The sequence below is a fragment of the Barbus barbus genome (assembly GCF_936440315.1).
Source record: "Barbus barbus genome assembly, chromosome: 43".
Classification (NCBI taxonomy): domain Eukaryota; kingdom Metazoa; phylum Chordata; class Actinopteri; order Cypriniformes; family Cyprinidae; genus Barbus; species Barbus barbus.
In genome coordinates this window covers 5861875-5881101 of record NC_136721.1, presented here as the reverse complement: position 1 = coordinate 5881101, position 19227 = coordinate 5861875, and the positions used below count along the sequence as shown (strand labels likewise).

The 19227-nt window shown below is 38.1% G+C and overlaps 1 protein-coding gene across 1 annotated transcript in view; it reads left to right on the top strand.

The window, feature by feature from the left end:
* The first annotated feature begins 216 nt into the window (after positions 1-216).
* Positions 217-19227, top strand: part of LOC306862505 (E3 ubiquitin-protein ligase Siah2-like) — a 32018-nt gene continuing 13007 nt past the window's right edge. Inside the window, exon 1 of the mRNA XM_079405335.1 lies at positions 217-766. Within this exon, the coding sequence (XP_079261461.1) occupies positions 362-766 (405 nt within the window). The 5' untranslated portion in view covers positions 217-361. The remainder of the gene's footprint in view (positions 767-19227) is intronic.

Below are 19227 nucleotides of genomic sequence, written 5' to 3'. Positions count from 1 at the left end.
AAAACTTTAGACTAAAAAACAGTCTGCTGATTGCACCGAACGGTGAAACATCCTTGGTCGTGTTGAAGGTCCCACAGTGCAACTGTTTGCTGTTTACTTCGCTCACGTAATTACTACATATTTCAGCGACTCTTACGTAAACGTCAAGAGCGACTCTGTGATTGGCTGAGGACAGTGTCAATCAAAGCCCCTTCATCCAATAGACTCGTTACTCGCTCTCAAACTATGGCGGCCATGTTGTATCCGCGGGGGACTGGAGGCTGTTCGGAACCGAGTCTGTCTTCAGTCGGGAGTATACGGCGGGGCTCTCGGGCTTGAACTCGTCTGGGTTTTACACCATTACAGATCTACACTCCTCGCCATGAGCCGTCCGTCCTCCGCGGGAGGCGGGGCCGGAGGGCTCGGAGCTGGTAAAGCAGGAGGAAGTAAGCATGGAGGTTCTGGAGGAACAACCGCTTCTGCTGCTGCCGCCGCCGCGGGGGTATCCGGCTCTGTCGCGGGCTCTGGTACGGTCCCCGTGGCCGTTGTAGCCCTTCCAGCCGCTGCTCTACCGGGACAGTCAGCTGAACTGACAGCGCTGTTCGAGTGCCCGGTGTGTTTCGACTACGTGCTGCCCCCGATCTTGCAGTGCCAGGCTGGGCATCTGGTGTGTAACCAATGTCGGCAAAAGCTCAGCTGTTGTCCAACTTGTCGCGGCCCTCTCACGCCGAGCATAAGGAACTTGGCAATGGAAAAAGTTGCATCTAATCTGCCGTTTCCGTGTAAGGTAAGAACAAACCTGTAGCACGGGTGAAATGAATTCGCTGCCATCATAACCAATCCAAAGTTGCATGCAATGTTGTTTCATTCAGTGCTGTACGATCACACACGCAGTCATGAGTTTAGACGCAGCTCTGACGCCACAGGTGTATTTTGCATCAGGCCAAGATGCAGCACTTCTGCTTCTTTCATATTTTTAAGTCACCTTCTTTTATATTTCCAATGACATAACCAGCTGATGTGTATATTTTGCGTGTTAACCCCTTTCATCTGTCACACCTTAATATTGACTATTGAGTCATTCGTAGGAAAATCTAAGCCATTTTTTTAAATGTCCCGATCATCGCCAGCGTATCAACATCGTCTCAACCAATGGCGTGGTTTTGGGGGCGGGGTTATCAGTTTGCCAAACCAATGGAAGGTAGGGAGGCGGATGGGGAGTGCTTTGGAAACCTGTTTGAGAACAATTGTTGTGTTTGTAATTCAAATTGAAGAAATGGCACATTTCAGCTTTAAAATAAGGGCATAGTTTCACAGGCACCCCATCCATAAAGCATCCCCATTTAGCCTAAGGCTGATGATACACGGGGCAACATTTTGAGCAATGTTGCTGTCAACAGGTAACCAGGGGCCTGTTTCATAAAACAAGTTTACCAAATAAGACTTTATTTTAGTTAGTCTGGCTTATAGTCAGTTGATTTGGTTTAAAATAAGTCTGACTAAAGGCCCCGATATACTTCAAATGAAATCGAAGAACGAACTGATATGACGTCATTGCGAACAAAATCAGGCCAAAACGAAGTTCGTTTTGGCAGTTCAAAACAGCTCACCAAAGCAAACTTTCTGGGGAGTTAATTTTGGCTCCTAAACACCTTTGAGCTACCATCGGTCCGTGGCGTTACGCAATCGATGGATGGGAACTCCACCTTCTTTGATGTGCAATTATTTTTCTATATTTGTTTTTTTTCCAAAGGTTCATTACTCATTCAACGGAGGTCAGGCAGGAGAACAACATCTCCAAGTCACTAGCAACATAAATGCACTGTGTCGAATAGCTGAGCTGCCACAAATATATCCACACCTTTACGATCACTCACAGAGACTTTAAAGATTCAGAGCAAGCATTTAATTCCTAGAAAGAAATTGCAACGAAGCTTGATGTTGACGACTCGGAGTTATGTAAAAAGCGACGTAGAGAAACATCAGATTCAAGCTTTTCAAAGCCATAAAAAGAATGAAAGGAAAGAGTAAAGATATAAGGTAGCACAAAATACATGTTTCAAATAAATGTTACACCACACTGCTGCTGTTGTTCTTCTTTCAATAAGCTCATTTAAAAGGTATACAATAAATGAAATGCCAAAAAACATACAATAATAAACCTTTCTTTTTAGCAAATCATGACACCACATAACATATAAAACGGTGTAATAATTTATCCAGTTTAATAAAATAAACGAAGACTAATAAAATAAAGTAACAAACAGGTTTGTGATGACTCCAGTGGTTTTTTCCACATCATGCTAAAGTTTTCAGACTATGAGCCGTTCACACTTAAAGGACTGATTATGGAAATGGTGCTTTTTTGTTTTGCAAACAGGATACTTGACTCTGAACTGCTGCTAATCATTATTCTTTTGTCTATAATATTCTGACCATTGATACCTGTCATGTTTACATTAATCTACACCCTGCCTCCAGCAGCGCGGGGATGTTGGAATGTTAAAAAACAGTATACCGCCACACCTTTTTAAACTTCTTTCTGCCCCCAAACAAAGAATGAAAACGAACTTCGTTTGGAGTATATCTGGGCCTTAAAGCCTCTTTCACACAGAAATTCGAGAAAATACACAGAGAATTTGTCCTGGGATCGTTTGTTTGTGGTTCATTCACACTGCCAGTGATTTTCCGGAATCTATTACCCCCTTTCCACCAGCAGGAACCAGGTGCTAGTTCAGAGCCAGTGCTATTGCCGGTTCTTTGTTGGTTCGACTGGCGAGCCCTTTAAGAACCTGTTGCTTTTCCACAGGCTAGAGAGCCAATACAGAGGTAGGTCTTAAGTCACTGAATACGTTTCATGTTTTGTTTCACTAGCACGGTGGCAGCGCCGAACACAACAGATTTACAAGTCTGCCGCGGCCTCGCTAATAATCCCGGAATTAATCCCGGGACGTGTTTGTGTTCACACAGAAGGGGTCGGGAACGAACGGGTCAGGAACGAACACCCTGACCCGGCTTGCGTTTCCACCGCCAACAGTACCCTTACTTTATAGGTGCGGTGTATGCCGAAAAGTAGCTAGCGAAGATAAAGCATGACAATAAGCAGAACTCTGCCTCTTTTTGTTAAATGTCATTTATAATTAACAATAATAGCCATTATAAAAGTACAAAGTATAAGAGGCTTATATATAGGAAATAAAGACAAAATCAAACTCAGTCAAATGTATGCTACAAAGTCAGCGCAGTACTATGGTAAAGTTCAAAATAAATATATAAAGTTAAACATAACTTTGTGCTCAGCCAAAACGATATGACCAGGAACAAATAATAGATTCATGAGACCATGAATGCCTGTTAAATATACCCGAAACGAATTGTATCTAATGTTTAATCACTACAGAGACATCAGAGCCAGCGGCAAATGTCGGAAGGACTAGCCGAGCTAAGGCTGCTCTAGGTGGATACATGAGCTCGGAGCGCCCTGTGATCGGCTGGAGCTCCGAAATCGGTATAGCAAATTTTCAAATAGGCACTATCTTTATAAATAAACCGCAGATTTGAGTTTTAAACAACTACATTCTCGACTGAAAAACTCTTAAAACTAAATTTCATGACACAATAACAATAATATTTAGAAAATTACGTGGGTTTTGGGCAGCGACGTTTCACAAGAACAGACAAGAATACATTGAGAAATGGCTGTTATTGTGAAAATATAAAATACACTTCTTTTTTTGTGCATTCTGATGTAAATAAGCTCAACACTTATGGACAGCAGAGTGGAAGGAGTGAAGGAGAAGCTTTATCTCCTTGTATCACGGAAAAGTGACGATTCTAGTCAACCAATTCTGCAGTTCTGCAGTGAGTTTAGCTCCCCCCTTTTGGTACCCTTTGCTGTGCTAGGTACCCCAACGGAAGGGTACCAAAAAAGTGGTACGGTACGGTTTGCTATTTTGGTACCATTCACAACTTCTGCCAATGGAAATGGACATAATTGCGTACCGTACTGTACTGAACCGTACCGCTCGGTGGAAACGAGCCATTATAGATATAAGTATGTGCATTGTCTTTAACTGCAGTACACAATCTGCAGTTATAAAATGCACAGTGAATAATATGTAGCCTACAGTGTCTGTCATTAAGACTGTAAATCTATCCTTCACAGCCTCGTTTTCATCTGCGTTAAATTCAATATGCCGTCTAACCTGGCTAAGGTCTATATCAATCTAATCCAGTGCTCTTGGTTTTGCGTCTTATAAAGTATCCTGTTACTATTTCAGTGTGAGAAATCTCTACAAACAATTCAGTGCATAAGTAAACTGTCCAAGTGAAACAAACGAAAACACAAACGTTTTCAGATATTTTTGCAAATCTGTTTGATCAATTAGGAGTCCCACCAGGATATCTTTGCAATTTAAATGACTGATTTAGTGGTGTTTCCAGAATTTTGTGGAAAATTTGCAGTGTCATTTTATAATTAGTATATCACATTTATCATATTATTAATGCCATTAAAGGCTTAGTTCACCCGAAAATGAAAATCAGCCTGTGTTTTACTCACCCTCCAAGCATTATCAATGCGGTGGGTGTTTTTTCAACAGTCCACAAGATGTCAAATAAAGCGCGTGCATCCATAATAAAATGTGCCTCACACGTCTCCGGGGCGTGAATAAAGGCCTCCTGTAGCTAATCCATGCATTTTTGTAAGAAAAATATCCATATTTCAAATGTAAAAAACACTTGTGAGGCATGTTTTATGGATGTGCACGTTGAAAAAAAAAAAAAAACCCACCCGCCCACTGCAATGATAACACTTGGAGGAGTCAGGACAATTTTTAATATAACTCCGATTGCATTCATCTGAAAGAAGAAAGTCATATACACCTAGGATGCCTCGAGAGTGAGTAAAACACAGGCAAATTTTAATTCTTGGTTGAACTAACCCTTTAAATGGACAATAGTCATACACAACAGGAAGAAAAGCAAAATGCTTGTTTATTTTTGGTTTATTTTCATATTGTGTGCTTTATTTTCTCATTTATGTTTCTTTATCACACTGTCATGTCAATAACGTGTTCATGCTTTTTGTTAATAAATGGCAACATTTTATTGATTGTGTTCTGCGATTGAGGTATTGCACAAAGACTAGGGGAACTGAATTGTATCAAAAGTGGTTCATTCACAGTTCCAAAACTGCTATTTCTGATTCTAAACGGCTGATAGAAAACACATGATGTGATTGCTGAAATATTGTCAGGGAAAATTATAATTTCTATTGTCAAATGAGAATTAGTCACATTTTACTGGCGCAGTTACTGGAAACAAGTTTGATCGCTTGGTTTAAATGTAAGAAGTTTTATTAAAACCTAACATAACTTGATTGTGATCGTTATTTGATTACCAAATTGCTTTAGAAAGATACTGCTTTTACATTAATTTCTTTGACTTTTTGGGCAGTTTGAGCTCTTCAACTTTCACAGGCCAGTGATAACATATAGAATACAACTTTAATGTACTGATGAGGCAATCAAGGTGTTTCAGGTAAATCACAGTATATAGATATAGATATAGATAGATATAGATATACTGTGACTTACCTGAAACACCTTGATTGCATCATCAGTACATTAAAGTTGTATTCTATATGTTATCACTGGCCTGTGAAAGTTGATCACTACTCTTGTTCCCTGGGGTAATGTTTCCTCCTTTACAGTGGCTGTAATCAGTACATGGCAACTGGTTCGTGATGTAGTGCAGTCTCTAGGGTGATACCGGCCATCAGTAAAGGAAAGTAGCCCTCAACTTCTGTAGTGAAAGTAAAGCTGGATCCGCTGTTGTTTCTGCAAAGGGCTTTGTCAGCTAGTTATTCGATGCTCTGTACTAACAGCATTAAAGTATATGGGACCTCAGGTTTTTGTGGAGGGATGTTGTGAAAACAGTCATTCTTGGACTGTGCCATGTGCTGCACTCAACAGGTGACAGCAACTTTGCCAGGCATCATATCATATACTAATTTAAAATCTTAAAGTAATTTTTTGTGACACATTTATGACTATTTCTTTTTTTTTTCTATAACCCTTAGAATTAAACAAATAAATGGGCCATTTATTGTCTGCTTGCCTTTGCAATTTTAAGCAAACACTTTGTTAATGCTAGATTGTTATTGCAGCTTTGGTTCAATAAATTGTGGGTTTTGGACTTGAGATTCGAAAGTTACAGTATTACAGATATTTCTTAAGTTGAGATGCTTTCTGAGTTATGACTGTATGACTTTTTTTCTCTGTGGAACACAAAAGGAGATATTTTGAAGATTGTTGAAAAATGTTTGGTGACCAACTTTCATTGTGTGGACAAAAAAGAAAAAAGAAAGATGTTTCTCAAAATATCTTTTATTTTTTACAGAATAAAGTCATACAGGTTTGGATTGACATGAGGGTGAATAAATGATGACACAATTTCAAAATAATGTGAGAAATATTTAATTTTTATTTTGAATTAGTGCTGTCAATCGATTTAAAAAAAAAAAACCTAATTGCACATTTTTTTCTGAAATTAACCGCGATTAATCCCATCTAACATTAAAGATTTTAAATATACTTTTATATTGCAATAATTTCACATTCAATGTAGATATATGTAGAGTATATTTTTGATATTTGTTTATCATCTTGGAGGCCAGTATCACTGATACCAATACTGATGTCTCTAGGAATTTTTTTTTTCCATAATATTTAACCATATGTAATGTTGACTATGCTAATATTACAGTATAATTGAGAGCTATCAATTTTAACATTTATTAGAATTTACAAAATAACAAATTCTAATTTAAGTGAACTTAAAACAAGTTTTACATGAACCCATTATAATAAATGTCATACCTGTGCCCTTCAGCAAGTAGGAAATATACAGAAATTGAATATAGTTATCAAACACTAAATTCTAAATTAAATATATGAATCCATAAAGCTATGAGAAGTTATTGATTTCCTTTTTTTTGTTCTTTTATTATCAGACTTCACAGCAGCTGGGTTATCAGGTTATTTGGCTGCTATTACTTTAAGAGCTGCTGCTGAACGTGACGCGAATCTGACATGCATGCTCATAGTTTCATTGACGCTTTAATATGAAATGATGCAGGCAACAGCACACTCCGCCGTATTTGTGTGTGCAATTGAAAAGCACGCACTACGAGCACAGTATAACAGCTAACAGGACAAGAAGATTAATTTTTACGGACATATGGCCTGACAACATCTCACCTGACCACAATTCACTGTTGATGCTCCCTCGTCACCTGGACCTTTTCCGCACTCGTCTGACTAGCGCCTGGCGTGGAGTCAAAGTTGGCGTGTGCGTCTGAAAAGTCTCCCGTACACAGATGTAGTCATAAAGGCGTTCTGCATCTAAATAAACTCAATACTTGTCAAGAAAAAAAGAGACAGAAGCAGCAGTTGTGAGTGGGGTGGCCAACCCTAGCCCCGCCTCTGCGTTAAAGGAACACTCCACTTTTTTTGGAAAATGGCTCATTTTACAACTCCCCAAGAGTTGGGTTTACCGTTTTTGAATCCATTCAGCCGATCTCTGAGTCTGGCGGTAGCACTTTTAGCGGAGCTTAGCATAGATCATTGAATCTGATTAGACCATGTCGCTCAAAAATGACCAAAGAGTTTCAATATTTTTCCTATTTAAAACTTGACTCTTCTGTAGTTACATCGTATACTAAGACTGACCGAAAATAAAAAGTTGTGATTTTCAATGATAATCAAGGAACTTTGCTGCCGTACCATGGGTGCAGCAGGTGCAATGATATTATGCAGCACCTGAAAGTAGTCCCCAGCTAGGTAACTAGTTATGATATAGCCGGGGACTACTTTCAGGTGCTGCATAATATCAATTGCACCTGGTGCACCCACGGTACAGCAGCAAAGTTCCTTGATGATTACGGCAGAATGAGAGTATAGTTCCTAGACATATCGGCCTAGAAAATCACAACTTTTAATTTTCCGTCAGTCTTAGTACATGATATAACTGCAGAAGAGTCAAGTTTTAAAAAGAAAAAATATCGAAACTCTGGTCATTTTTGAGCGAGATGCTAACGGTCTAATCCGATTCAATGATCTATGCTAAGTTAAGCTAAAAGTGCTACCGCCAGACCCAGAGATCGGCTGAATGGATTCGAAAACTGTAAAACTCAACTGTTTAACTCTTGGGGAGTTGTAAAATGATTTCCAAAAAAGGTGGAGTGTTCCTTTAACTGCATTACATTTTTAACGCCGTTAAACTGGAAAAATGAATCACCTGTGTTAACGCCCTAATTTTGACAGTACTACTTTGAATAAGTAATATTTACTGATTTTATAATGCTTTTTACTGGTTTCGTCTTTGCACAATTTATTGGTGCATATTTGTTATTCTAAATGATAATAAGTGTTGGACTTAATAATATTTTATGAAAATATAATCTAAAATTACTTTGTTTTCGCACATCCTTTCATGTTTTATTTTAAATCCATAAAGTAAAAGGAACTTAAAGGATTAGTTCACTTTTTAAAAAACTTTTGCTGATAATTTACTCACCCCCATGTCATCCAAGATGTCCATGTCTTTCTTTCTTCAGTCGAAAAGAAATTAAGGTTTTTGATAAACATTTCTCCATAAAATGGACTTCATTGGGACCCAAACGGTTCAAAGTTTCATTGCATCTTCAAAGGGCTTTAAACGATACCAGACGATGAATAAGGGTCTTATCTAGCGAAACGATCGGTCATTTCAAAAATAAATAAAAAAGTTTAAGTTTTTATAACTCGCCTTGCTCTGTTCTGTGATGCGCGTTCGTGACGTCACGTAATATGCAATGACGTGGAAAAGGTCACGGTTGAGGTAGGCGGAAGTACCGAGTCAGTAGGCTTTTTAATATTAAAACACCCAGGATACGCACACGAAATGGGCATTTTAAACGATAAACTGACATAAAGACATTTGAATATGTGTATATGGTCCTCCTTCCGCACATTTGTAAACACTGACTCGGTACTTCCGCCTAAGTCAACCGTGACCTTTTCAACGTCATTGCGTATTACGTGACGTCATGAACGCGCATCACAGAACAGAGCAAGGCGAGCATTTGTGCTTATAAAACTTAAACTTTTTTATTTATTTTTGAAATGACCGATCGTTTCGCTAGATAAGACCCTTATTCATCGTCTGGTATCGTTTAAAGCCCTTTGAAGATGCAATGAAACTGTCATTTGGACCTTGAACCGTTTGGGTCCCAATGAAGTCCATGTTTTCATCAAAAACCTTAATTTCTTTTCGACTGAAGAAAGAAAGACATGGACATCTTGGATGACATGGGGGTGAGTAAATTATCAGTAAAAGTTTTTTTTAAAGTGAACTAATCCTTTAAACACAGATCTCATCATGCTTTCATCAGCAAAGCACATAGATTTCTTTTGTGATCACAGGTTACGTAACGTGGTGTATCTGTGACCGTTGTCCTTAAGATACTGTATGTCTGATTATCAAAGACCTAGAGTGACTTAATGGGTGTTAACGAATAGCTTGGCACTTTGTGCATAAGCACAATGTCATGGCTTTGGTAGCCTTCTCTAAAAAGGTCATGTGGTGTAACCATCCAGTTAAAAGTAATAAATAACCTTTACACCTTGAGTGCATGCAAGTGTACACATCTTAATCAGTATTTTAAGGTACACTCTAAAAACTGCTGGGTTAAAAACAACCCAATTTGGGTTATTTGGCAACCCAGCGCTGGGTCAAAAAGGGACGAACACAGCGCTGGGTTATTATGTTTAACCCAGCATGCTGGGTTGCTTTTTTATGGTTTAAAATTACTACATTGCTAGGCTAAAATGATCCCAAATTAAACCTACAAATCTTGTTCATTTTAAAATCACACAAAGAATGACTTTCAAAAGGTAAATATTTATTAAAAACAAGAGAAAACAGTCAAAAAGTAACATGCATGCAAGAAGAAATGCAGAAAAGTATGGCATTAACAGCTACAGAGTTTATAAATGAAGCATTTAACATTTATTGAATATAACTTCTGATCAAATTTGACTTTTTTGGTAAATTTTATATATTACATAAAAATATACAAAAACACTATTATACAATAATTGTACAATTAGTTAATAGTTAAGTCCTTTACAAACTATTCTGGTACAACATTACACAAATAAACCACAACATTAAGACTGATATTATAACATTCAACAGATGCATGTGTGTGAAAGAATGCAAGCATGTGTATGAATGACAGCATGTAAACTTCACTTCTACTAAACAACACATTTAACATTTTGTTTTTACAAATTATACACTTACAGTTTGTTTCATAGTCCATGAATACAGATCATGCATCACTGTCAATTTTCATGATCTCTTTAGCATAATTGATGTAGTCATGAAGAAGCCCCATCAGCACAGCATGTGAAATCTTTTACAACATCCAGGGCAGCGTCCTCCTTTAATACCACTGTTGCATCAGTTTGGGGGAAATGTCATTCTCCTCTTTGACCAGCATCCATCCCAGTCACCGCCTGTTCTCCATCAGTGGCCTAAAAAGAAAAAAACATTTGAAAAAAGAAAACATTTAATTAAATTATCCATTTTCAGATAGAAGTGTATCCACATCAGTAAGGATAGGTAAATAGTCTGTTTTATAATTTAATCTGCTTTGTGTGGTTGTTTAATGTCTGTCTACCACAGCGCTCTAGAATGCTATAGTGGCAGCACTAGTGTGAGGGCATGTAATATTGTTTAAATAAATATATTGCTTTCAGAAAGCTACTTCTTTACTGAAACATTAAAACAGACATGACATTCACATACCTCACAATCTTCCATGTACGTGGAGGGCTGCTCTTTAAAGGGTTAGTTCACCAAAAAATGAAAATGGTCATAATTTACTCTCCCCCATGTTGTTCCAGACCCACACAAACTCTGCAAATTTTTGGAACACAAATAAATATATTTAATATTCTCTTAAGCTTTGTCCTCCATTGCAAGTCTGGGAGACCAATATTTTCTTCTGAACAGACATTCGCTATCATATAATTTAAGGTTTATTTATATATAAATATTGGAATGGATTACTTCAACAATAACTATTTATGAATCTTGAAAATACAGATTATCTAGACTCTCAATGGATTAACAAAAAATTATGAGAAAATTTAAAATATATTCATTTGTGTTGTAAAGACAGACAAAAGTCTTATAGGTTTGGAATGACATGAGGGCAAGTAAACTATTTTTTTGTGTGAACTATTCCTTTAAGAAAGGAAGACCAAGAATGATGACTCTCCAAATCAGACATCTCCAAAGTTGGTTTGAGTTCTGCAATGAAAAACACAGACATCAATGTTTACATAAAATATGAACACGTAAACACACTGTTGTTGCATCCAAATGTGAAATAAACAGGCAGGAGACAACAGAAACATTTATTTTCTAAAAAATAACTTCTCAAAAGAATGATGCCTCTGGCTTTCAACATCTACAAAAAAACAAACAAACATTATTTTACTCTTAGTTTAAAAAAAAAAAAAAAAAAAATGTTGCTAACATAGGATTATGAAGTTTACTTGCCTTATCTTTCCCTCTCTTCTGAAGAAGCTGAGAATATCGCGTCCTCACACAAGCAGGCCTCGGTGTCGTTAACTCCCGGAGCGGGCATTAACACACAAGCTCAACAAGTCTGAAATATTACATGAAAAACATTACTTATAACAATTATCACTTCATCAGCCTCAAAATAATTAAGATAGTCTTTATTACATAACGCCGTTTCCTTTAGGAAACTACATTCAGTTTAACCGCGAAAAATAAGATCACGAATTAACATGTAAATGTGTTAATAACAGTCTATTAACACCTCGAAAGGTGCAGATAATGTAAAATCGTATGTAAATATGACATAAGACACTCACGGACGTTATATTAAAAGTATCTCTTCCGTTCAGTAAAAAAAAGGCCGTTAAGACCGTTTCTGAGGCGAAAACCGCGTCCGCGTATTTTTCAATATAAGCACTTTTTGGACTATTTCCGCCTTCCATGAAACCTCAAAATGCTCCCGGACACAAACTATGAATTATGACTTTACATTTTTAATCTTTACTTACCATAACGTCTTTCACTCGCTTCTCGCTTCTTTCAGGCGGAGAAAATGGCGGCTTCTCGCACTGGTGTCGTCCGACTGTTAACGTGACGTGCGTGCTCTTTCACGTCCGCGTTCCCAACCCAGCGCCGCTGGGTTATGTTCAAGACCAATTTTCAACCCAAAACTGGGTTAAAACAACTCAACGTCCTACCCAACGGCCTCAACCCAGCGTTTGGGTTGAAAAAACAACCCAGCGTTTTTTAGTGTATTGTTTTATAATTAATTTCAGTTGTTCATTTATAAATATGATAATGTTGTGGATTTGCACCACATGACATTTTACAACCTGAACTAACCTTCCTTATAATTAAAGAAGGCCAGGTTTCTGATAATTTATTTTTTTTACACAGTCAAGATTCAAGATTTTTATTTATGGCACAGAGTTAGAGTTTAGGAGCCTGATGGCCTGGGGGAAGAAGCTCCTCCTAAGTCTCTCAGTTTTTGCCATCAGGCTACGGAAGCGCTTACCAGATGGAAGTAAAGTGAATAGATGGTTACCAGGGTGATTAGAGTCCTTGATGATTTTAACAGCTATATTTTTGCAGCGTTTGAGGTAGATGTCCTGCAGAGAGGGGAGAGCAGACCCTGAGATGCGCTCAGCTAAGCGCACAACTCTCTGTAGTGCTTTGCAGTCCTGATTGGAGCTGTTTCCATACCACACTGAGATGCACTGAGTCAATACACTTTCTATGGTCCCTGAATAGAAAGTTTTCAGGATTGCTGGTGAGACCCTGAATTTCCTCAGGTGTCGCAGATGGTACAGTCTTTGCCTGGCTTTCTTAACCTGTGTTTGGATGTGTGTAGTCCAAGTCAGGTTCTCGGAGATGTTTACACCGAGGTACTTGAAGCTACTCACCCTCTCCACAGGGGTCCCACTGATCATAAGAGGAGTGTAGGGCCGGTGCTGTCTCTTCCTAAAGTCCATGGTCAGCTCTTTAGTTTTGCTCACATTCAGAGAGAGACGGTTGTCCTGGCACCATGATGTGAGTCTCTCTACCTCATCCAAGTATGCGGTCTCATCGTTGTTGGAGATGAGGCCCAGAACCACAGTATCATCAGCGAATTTGATAATAGATGTGGAGCTGTGAGAGGACACGCAGTCATGCGTGTAGAGAGAGTAAAGCAGGGGACTCAGGACACAGCCCTGTGGGGCTCCTATGTTCAGGGTGATGGAGTTTGAGGTGAACTGGCCAACTTTCACCACTTGAGGTCTGCCGGTGAGGAAGTCTTGAATCCAGTCACAGAGTGAGGAGTTTAGGCCGAGGTCTGTGAGTTTAGAAGCCAGCTTGATGGGGACTATAGTATTGAAAGTTGAGCTATAGTCAATGAATAGCAGCCTTACATAATTCCCATTGTTGCTGTCCATGTGTGTGAGGGAAGAGTGGAGGACGTGAGAGATGGAATCGTCCGTAGATCTGTTTGGGAGATAGGCAAACTGAAGAGGGTCCAAAGTATCAGGGATGGAGGAGCAGATGTGGCTCTTTACAAGTCTTTCAAAAACCTTCATGACTATTGATGTGAGGGTAACTGGGCGATAGTCATTCAGGCAAGAGGGTTTATTGTTCTTTGGTACAGGGATAATGACAGATTTTTTTAAATGAGGTGGGAACCACGGAGGTAGCAAGGGACTCATTAAAGATAGAAGTGAACAAACCAGCGAGCTGATCAGCACAGGACCTCAGAACACGGCCGGTTATCCCATCAGGTCCGGCTGCTTTCCTGACGTTCACTTTCTTAAGCGCCCTCCGAACCTCATCCACCAACACGGTGATTACAGGATCATCACTGCTCTGCCTGCTGCTTCCTGACGCGCTGGTCGGCAGAGACACACTGCCGCCGTTGGAATCAAAGCAGCCGTAGAAGATGTTTAACTCGTCGGCCAGCAACGGATCATTAAATCATGAGGGACTGCACTTTCTTTTAGTCTGCATGTTGTACCACGACTTGAACTTTCCTGATTTATTCTTAAACCTGCTACAGATCCCTGTTAGCACACAACAGAAACAGGATCTGCTTTTTTCACATTCCAAAGAATGATTTATTTGGTTTATAAGAAATGCACGCTTTGGGAGAAGTGGAAAAGGAAAGGAAAGACTTGGATATCAGCCGTAGTCTCTTCAGATGTCTTAGTAGCACACCTCATGTAGGATGTCCGTTTGGAGCAAGGCCCAGAGAGTCTGGCAGGAAGGGAGCAGTTCCTCAGAGCTGTCACTGAGCTGCTTTTCTCACACGCCAGGCTCTGGCAGCGGGCGGCTGTGTCCGGCTGGCATACGTAACCAGATTAGACATGGAGACACTTAGTCCCTTCAGGCTTGGGCATTTATTTTGCTGTGTGAGTCTATTTTCAGCCTGTTCTGCGGGTTTGTTAAGACACAAGCTGCTGTCACTATGAATAGAGGCGGGTGAACAGCGAATTAGAGATTTGTTATGATCCCCATCACACCCTGTTTAAAGAGGAGAGCACCCCAGTGTGGCGAACATTGGTGACACTTAGCTACTGTGTATGCATTGCATTGATTGCAGCACTGAGAGTAATACTCCTCCAAGCATCAGTGTACAAAACACACAAAGCCTTTGAAAACCATTGTTTTTGATTTTTGCTAGCTTAGATTAATTGTAGATTAATTGTTGCATACTTCAAGAAATCATTATTTTTACCGTGGTTTACCATAGTTATTGAAATCTATCAGGCAGGATGATGTTAGTAATTTTGATATTTTGGGCAACATCCGATTAGTTTCCACTTGGCTAAACAAAAGTTTTAGTTCCAAATTATACTGACAGCCTTGTCAATCTGTTATAAAGTCTTTGTTTTTACACTTAAATAAAATTAAAACTTTGTGTATTATCTAAAATATAAAATATTTACATGTATTTAAATTGGGAAAATATTATTATTATTATTATTATTATTATTAAAAAAGTCAATATATAATTATCTCTGACTTAGTGTTTTTTAGATTAAAAATACATATTAACAAATCATAAATATTAGCAAATACTTTGTGTGTAATGCATATGAAATCTTTATAAAAAATTAAATAGAATAAATATTGTATATATTTATATATATAAAATATATAGTTTTTTTTTTTTTTATCAGTCTATGTATTTTTTTTATATATAAACAACATTTTGGGGGTGGGGGGATATTTATTTACATACTCCATGTATTTTAATTAGTGCTGTCAAACAATTAATCGTGATTAATCGCATCCAAAATAAAAGTTTTTGTTTACATAATATATGTATGTATACTGTATGTTTGTGTATATATAAATACAAACACATGCATGTGTATATATTTAAGAAAAATGTTATGTTAATATATTAATTATATTTATATATAATATAAAATAAGAATATGCACATATAAACATGTAAACATGAAAATATTTTAAAAATATATACTGTGTGTTTAAATGTACATAATAAATTAAAAAATCACATCCAAAATAAAAGTTTATATATTATGTGTACTAAGCATGATTAATCCTTCGAAAGCACTAATTTTAATTCATATAAAAAATGTATTTGAAATTGAGTGAATATTAAAATATTGTGAATTGTTTCTTGTTAAATTGTTATTTTAAGCTTCAGAAATGTTGTCAATATCATTTACTACTATTTGATTTTATTTTTAATAAGTTTTTTTTGTTTTGTTTTTTTGGAATATAATACCATGGTAATATCTCATGTGCCATGTAAATATGTACCATGCACAATGTATTGCTGTGCATTTTGTTATATACTGCGTACATTTATTGTACATAACTTTCTTCTTATACTTTTTTTTTTCTCAAGTATAGGCAAACTAACCCAAGCGTGCAGCTATTCATAAACCATGCATGCATATGTCACATGCATTATTATACAAAGTACACACGTGCACAGAGCTCTCAAGGCACTCATTGTCAATTAAGTAAATAAATGAAAGTATTAATGATAAATCTGCAGTTTTCACACATGAGTTGTGCTAAGGGGTGGATCAAAAGACCATTTTAGCCCACAGCGTTTCCTCCGCCTCCTGTAATAACTGCAGCCCCTTCATCATATCACTGGAGGAATGAATGTGAGCAGCCCGTAATTAATTTCACAGATGAGTTGCTCACAGGGTGACTCGCTCGCCCCCTGCATACTGCATACACATACTGCAGCTGCATACACACAAACTGCATGTGTGTGTTTGCAGGTAGTGTTGAGAGAGGACATGGTCAGCACATTGACATATGAACTTCAGAGGCCAAAAAATGACAGACATGAAAGAGTGACTTTGAGTATCTCTGGAGGCCTAAGGCATTAAGGATGACCGCAGTGAAGCGTTAAGGTTAGTGCAGAGTGCTTTTAATGGCGTCTGTACATTCACCAGAGGTAATGTAGGATGTGGTCGTCTTTATACTTCAAGGATCCATGTGGTCAATAAGGGCAATTGTTGTTTGTCAACATGTCATCCACCATAATACCTCCTGCTTCTGCACAGGAAGTTCACACCTGCAGAGAATATAATAGTGAGCAACGCTGGGCTCAGTGATATCAAGTATATTTTGTATATATTTTATAGTTTCACTGGAGAGACAACAAATATTGCTTTGTTTTTGTGTGCATATGGGAAAATCTGTAATCAAATGGCAATTTTTTTGGGGGGGGGGGGCAAAAGGAGGCTTTTGCACTGCTGTAAAAGCCTCCTTTTGGAACCTTTATTTTTAAGAGTAAATAATATGAATATTTGACTTGCGGCAATGCTGTCCCGCAATGGAAAACATGTTAATATATTGCAACTTTGTACTATAGTGGAATTGCACTGATTTGCAATTTTTTTTAATTTGCTAAGACATTTGACACTGAAGTTTTTTATAGATAGTGGCATCGGTTATATCCATTTATTAATTTTTTGGAAATGTTTGCCTTACTAAAATTGAATATTTGCATAAATAACACATTTATGATATGCATTTCTTTTTCAGACTAAAAATACCACAGTCAAACAATATTTTATGGAAGGGCAGAAAAAATGCAAAGTTAGCTTTTTTAGCTTTATTTAAAGAATGCATGGTAATGAGCAAACTAGTACTAATTTAAACTGTTTCTTGCTGATTCAGCGAATATTTTCTTCGCATTTTCACTTGTTATTTTGGAAGCAGTTGAATGCATACACACCTCTTTGCACCACTGATGAGCATAGAACCTCTCAATTATTATGTCCATAGGTCATATTACAGAGTCACAGCTGTAATTGCTATGTAAGGTGTGTGTGTGTGTGTGTGTGTGTGTGTGTGTATATATATATACATGCATATACATTGACATATGAACTTCAGAGGGCAAAGAATGACAGAAATGAAAGTGTCACCTATATACATGCACGCACACACACACACTTAAAGATAATTCAGTAGTCTTATAAATGGTCACATTAAGCCTTGAGCATTTATGTTTGTTTACTTTACAGCTAGCCACAAGGTCAGCATCATGTTTAGGCCCTTTTATTGGCCTTTTTGTTTTAATTTAGCTTTCTATATTCTATTACATCTATTAGAAAATTAGGCGTTAACTAAGTTTTTCAGATCTTGTTAATATCAGTAAATATTGATCTGCACCCCACACTAAAAGACACAGCTTTATTGTGCAATGTGGATTTCTGTGGTACAAATATGCAACAATATGGGTGAATTATAATAATATTATTACTTTTATTGGTTCTGTCTCCCCAAATCAGCTATGTTATAGCTAGTGCTTGTTCTTATAGCATGAATTTGTTATTTATTTTTTTTATTACATGGACGCAGTTTCAGGCGTCTACCTCCACTTCATTAGCCAGCCCAAAGTAATAGCACATTCCCGTGAGCACAGTAGTTTTCATCACGCACTGAGCGATATCATCCCTGGCTCCATCTTCAAATTGGATTATCTGATGCTGGAATGCAGTGCACCCAAGCGGCGGCTTCCTCCTGCTCTCTTACTGATTGTGAGGACGCCTATGGAAAACAGTATTGACCTCTGGTGCCATGTCAGCAGCATTTTGTATCTGCCTTGTGGGCACACTGATGCACACTCTTCGCTTCTGCTGCGCGTTAATGATGGACGCAGCGATCCTTGACCACATTCTGCTCGCCCTCCCTGTCTGGCCTGTTTAATGATGCGACATCTGCCTCGCTTACGATTCTGCCTGAGGGCCGCAACCTTCCAGTGGCTCTCCACTGATCATGGCTCACTGGCCACAAGGAAAATGGCCCATCATGGAATCTGAACAGGATAATGGGGTACAACGATCCACAGAAAAAGCAATTAATCATTTAAAAGTTAATAGGTTAATTGAACTCGTTGTGACACATCTTCAAAGAAGCAAACTCTAGCATACTTTTTAAAAGAATACTTATGGCAATTACACTGAACAAAATTATAAACGCAACACTTTTGTTTTTGCCCCATTTTTCATGAGCTGAACTCAAAGACTTTCTATGTACACAAAAGGCCTATTTCTCTCAAATATTGTTCACAAATCTGTCTAAATCTGTGTTAGTGAGCATTTCTCCATTGCCGAGATAATCCATCCACCTCACAGGTGTGGCATATCAAGATGCTGATTAGACAGCATGATTATTGCACAGGTGGGCCACAATAAAAGCCTAATGGGAAGTAAGGTATGGGAAGTAAAGCCGTTTGAACATCCAGTTAAATATGCATTTAGACGTTTTGCTGAATTTTATGTAGTTTAACCTTCGGCCCTCATCCCCTAAGCTTTGTTTAATGTCTATTATGGTGCAGTCAATGAGCTGTTTAGCCAGCCGTAATCAATCCCTTACTGGGTGACCTTTCCTCATCCCATTATACTAGTGAGCACTTACCTTAAATCCATGGATGGGTTAAATAAGCTAAGTGAGGGCCACCAATCCCCTTTGTAGATTTATAGCTTAATATATTCCCCTCCCAGTTCCAGTTCCATGTGAATAAGGTAAAAGGAAGTCAGGCGAGATTAATGGGATAGCTCAATTGTCTCCATTTCAATCATCTTCTCTTTGTAGGCCGCCTTCTACAGCCTGTGCCTGTCCACATCCAGCTGC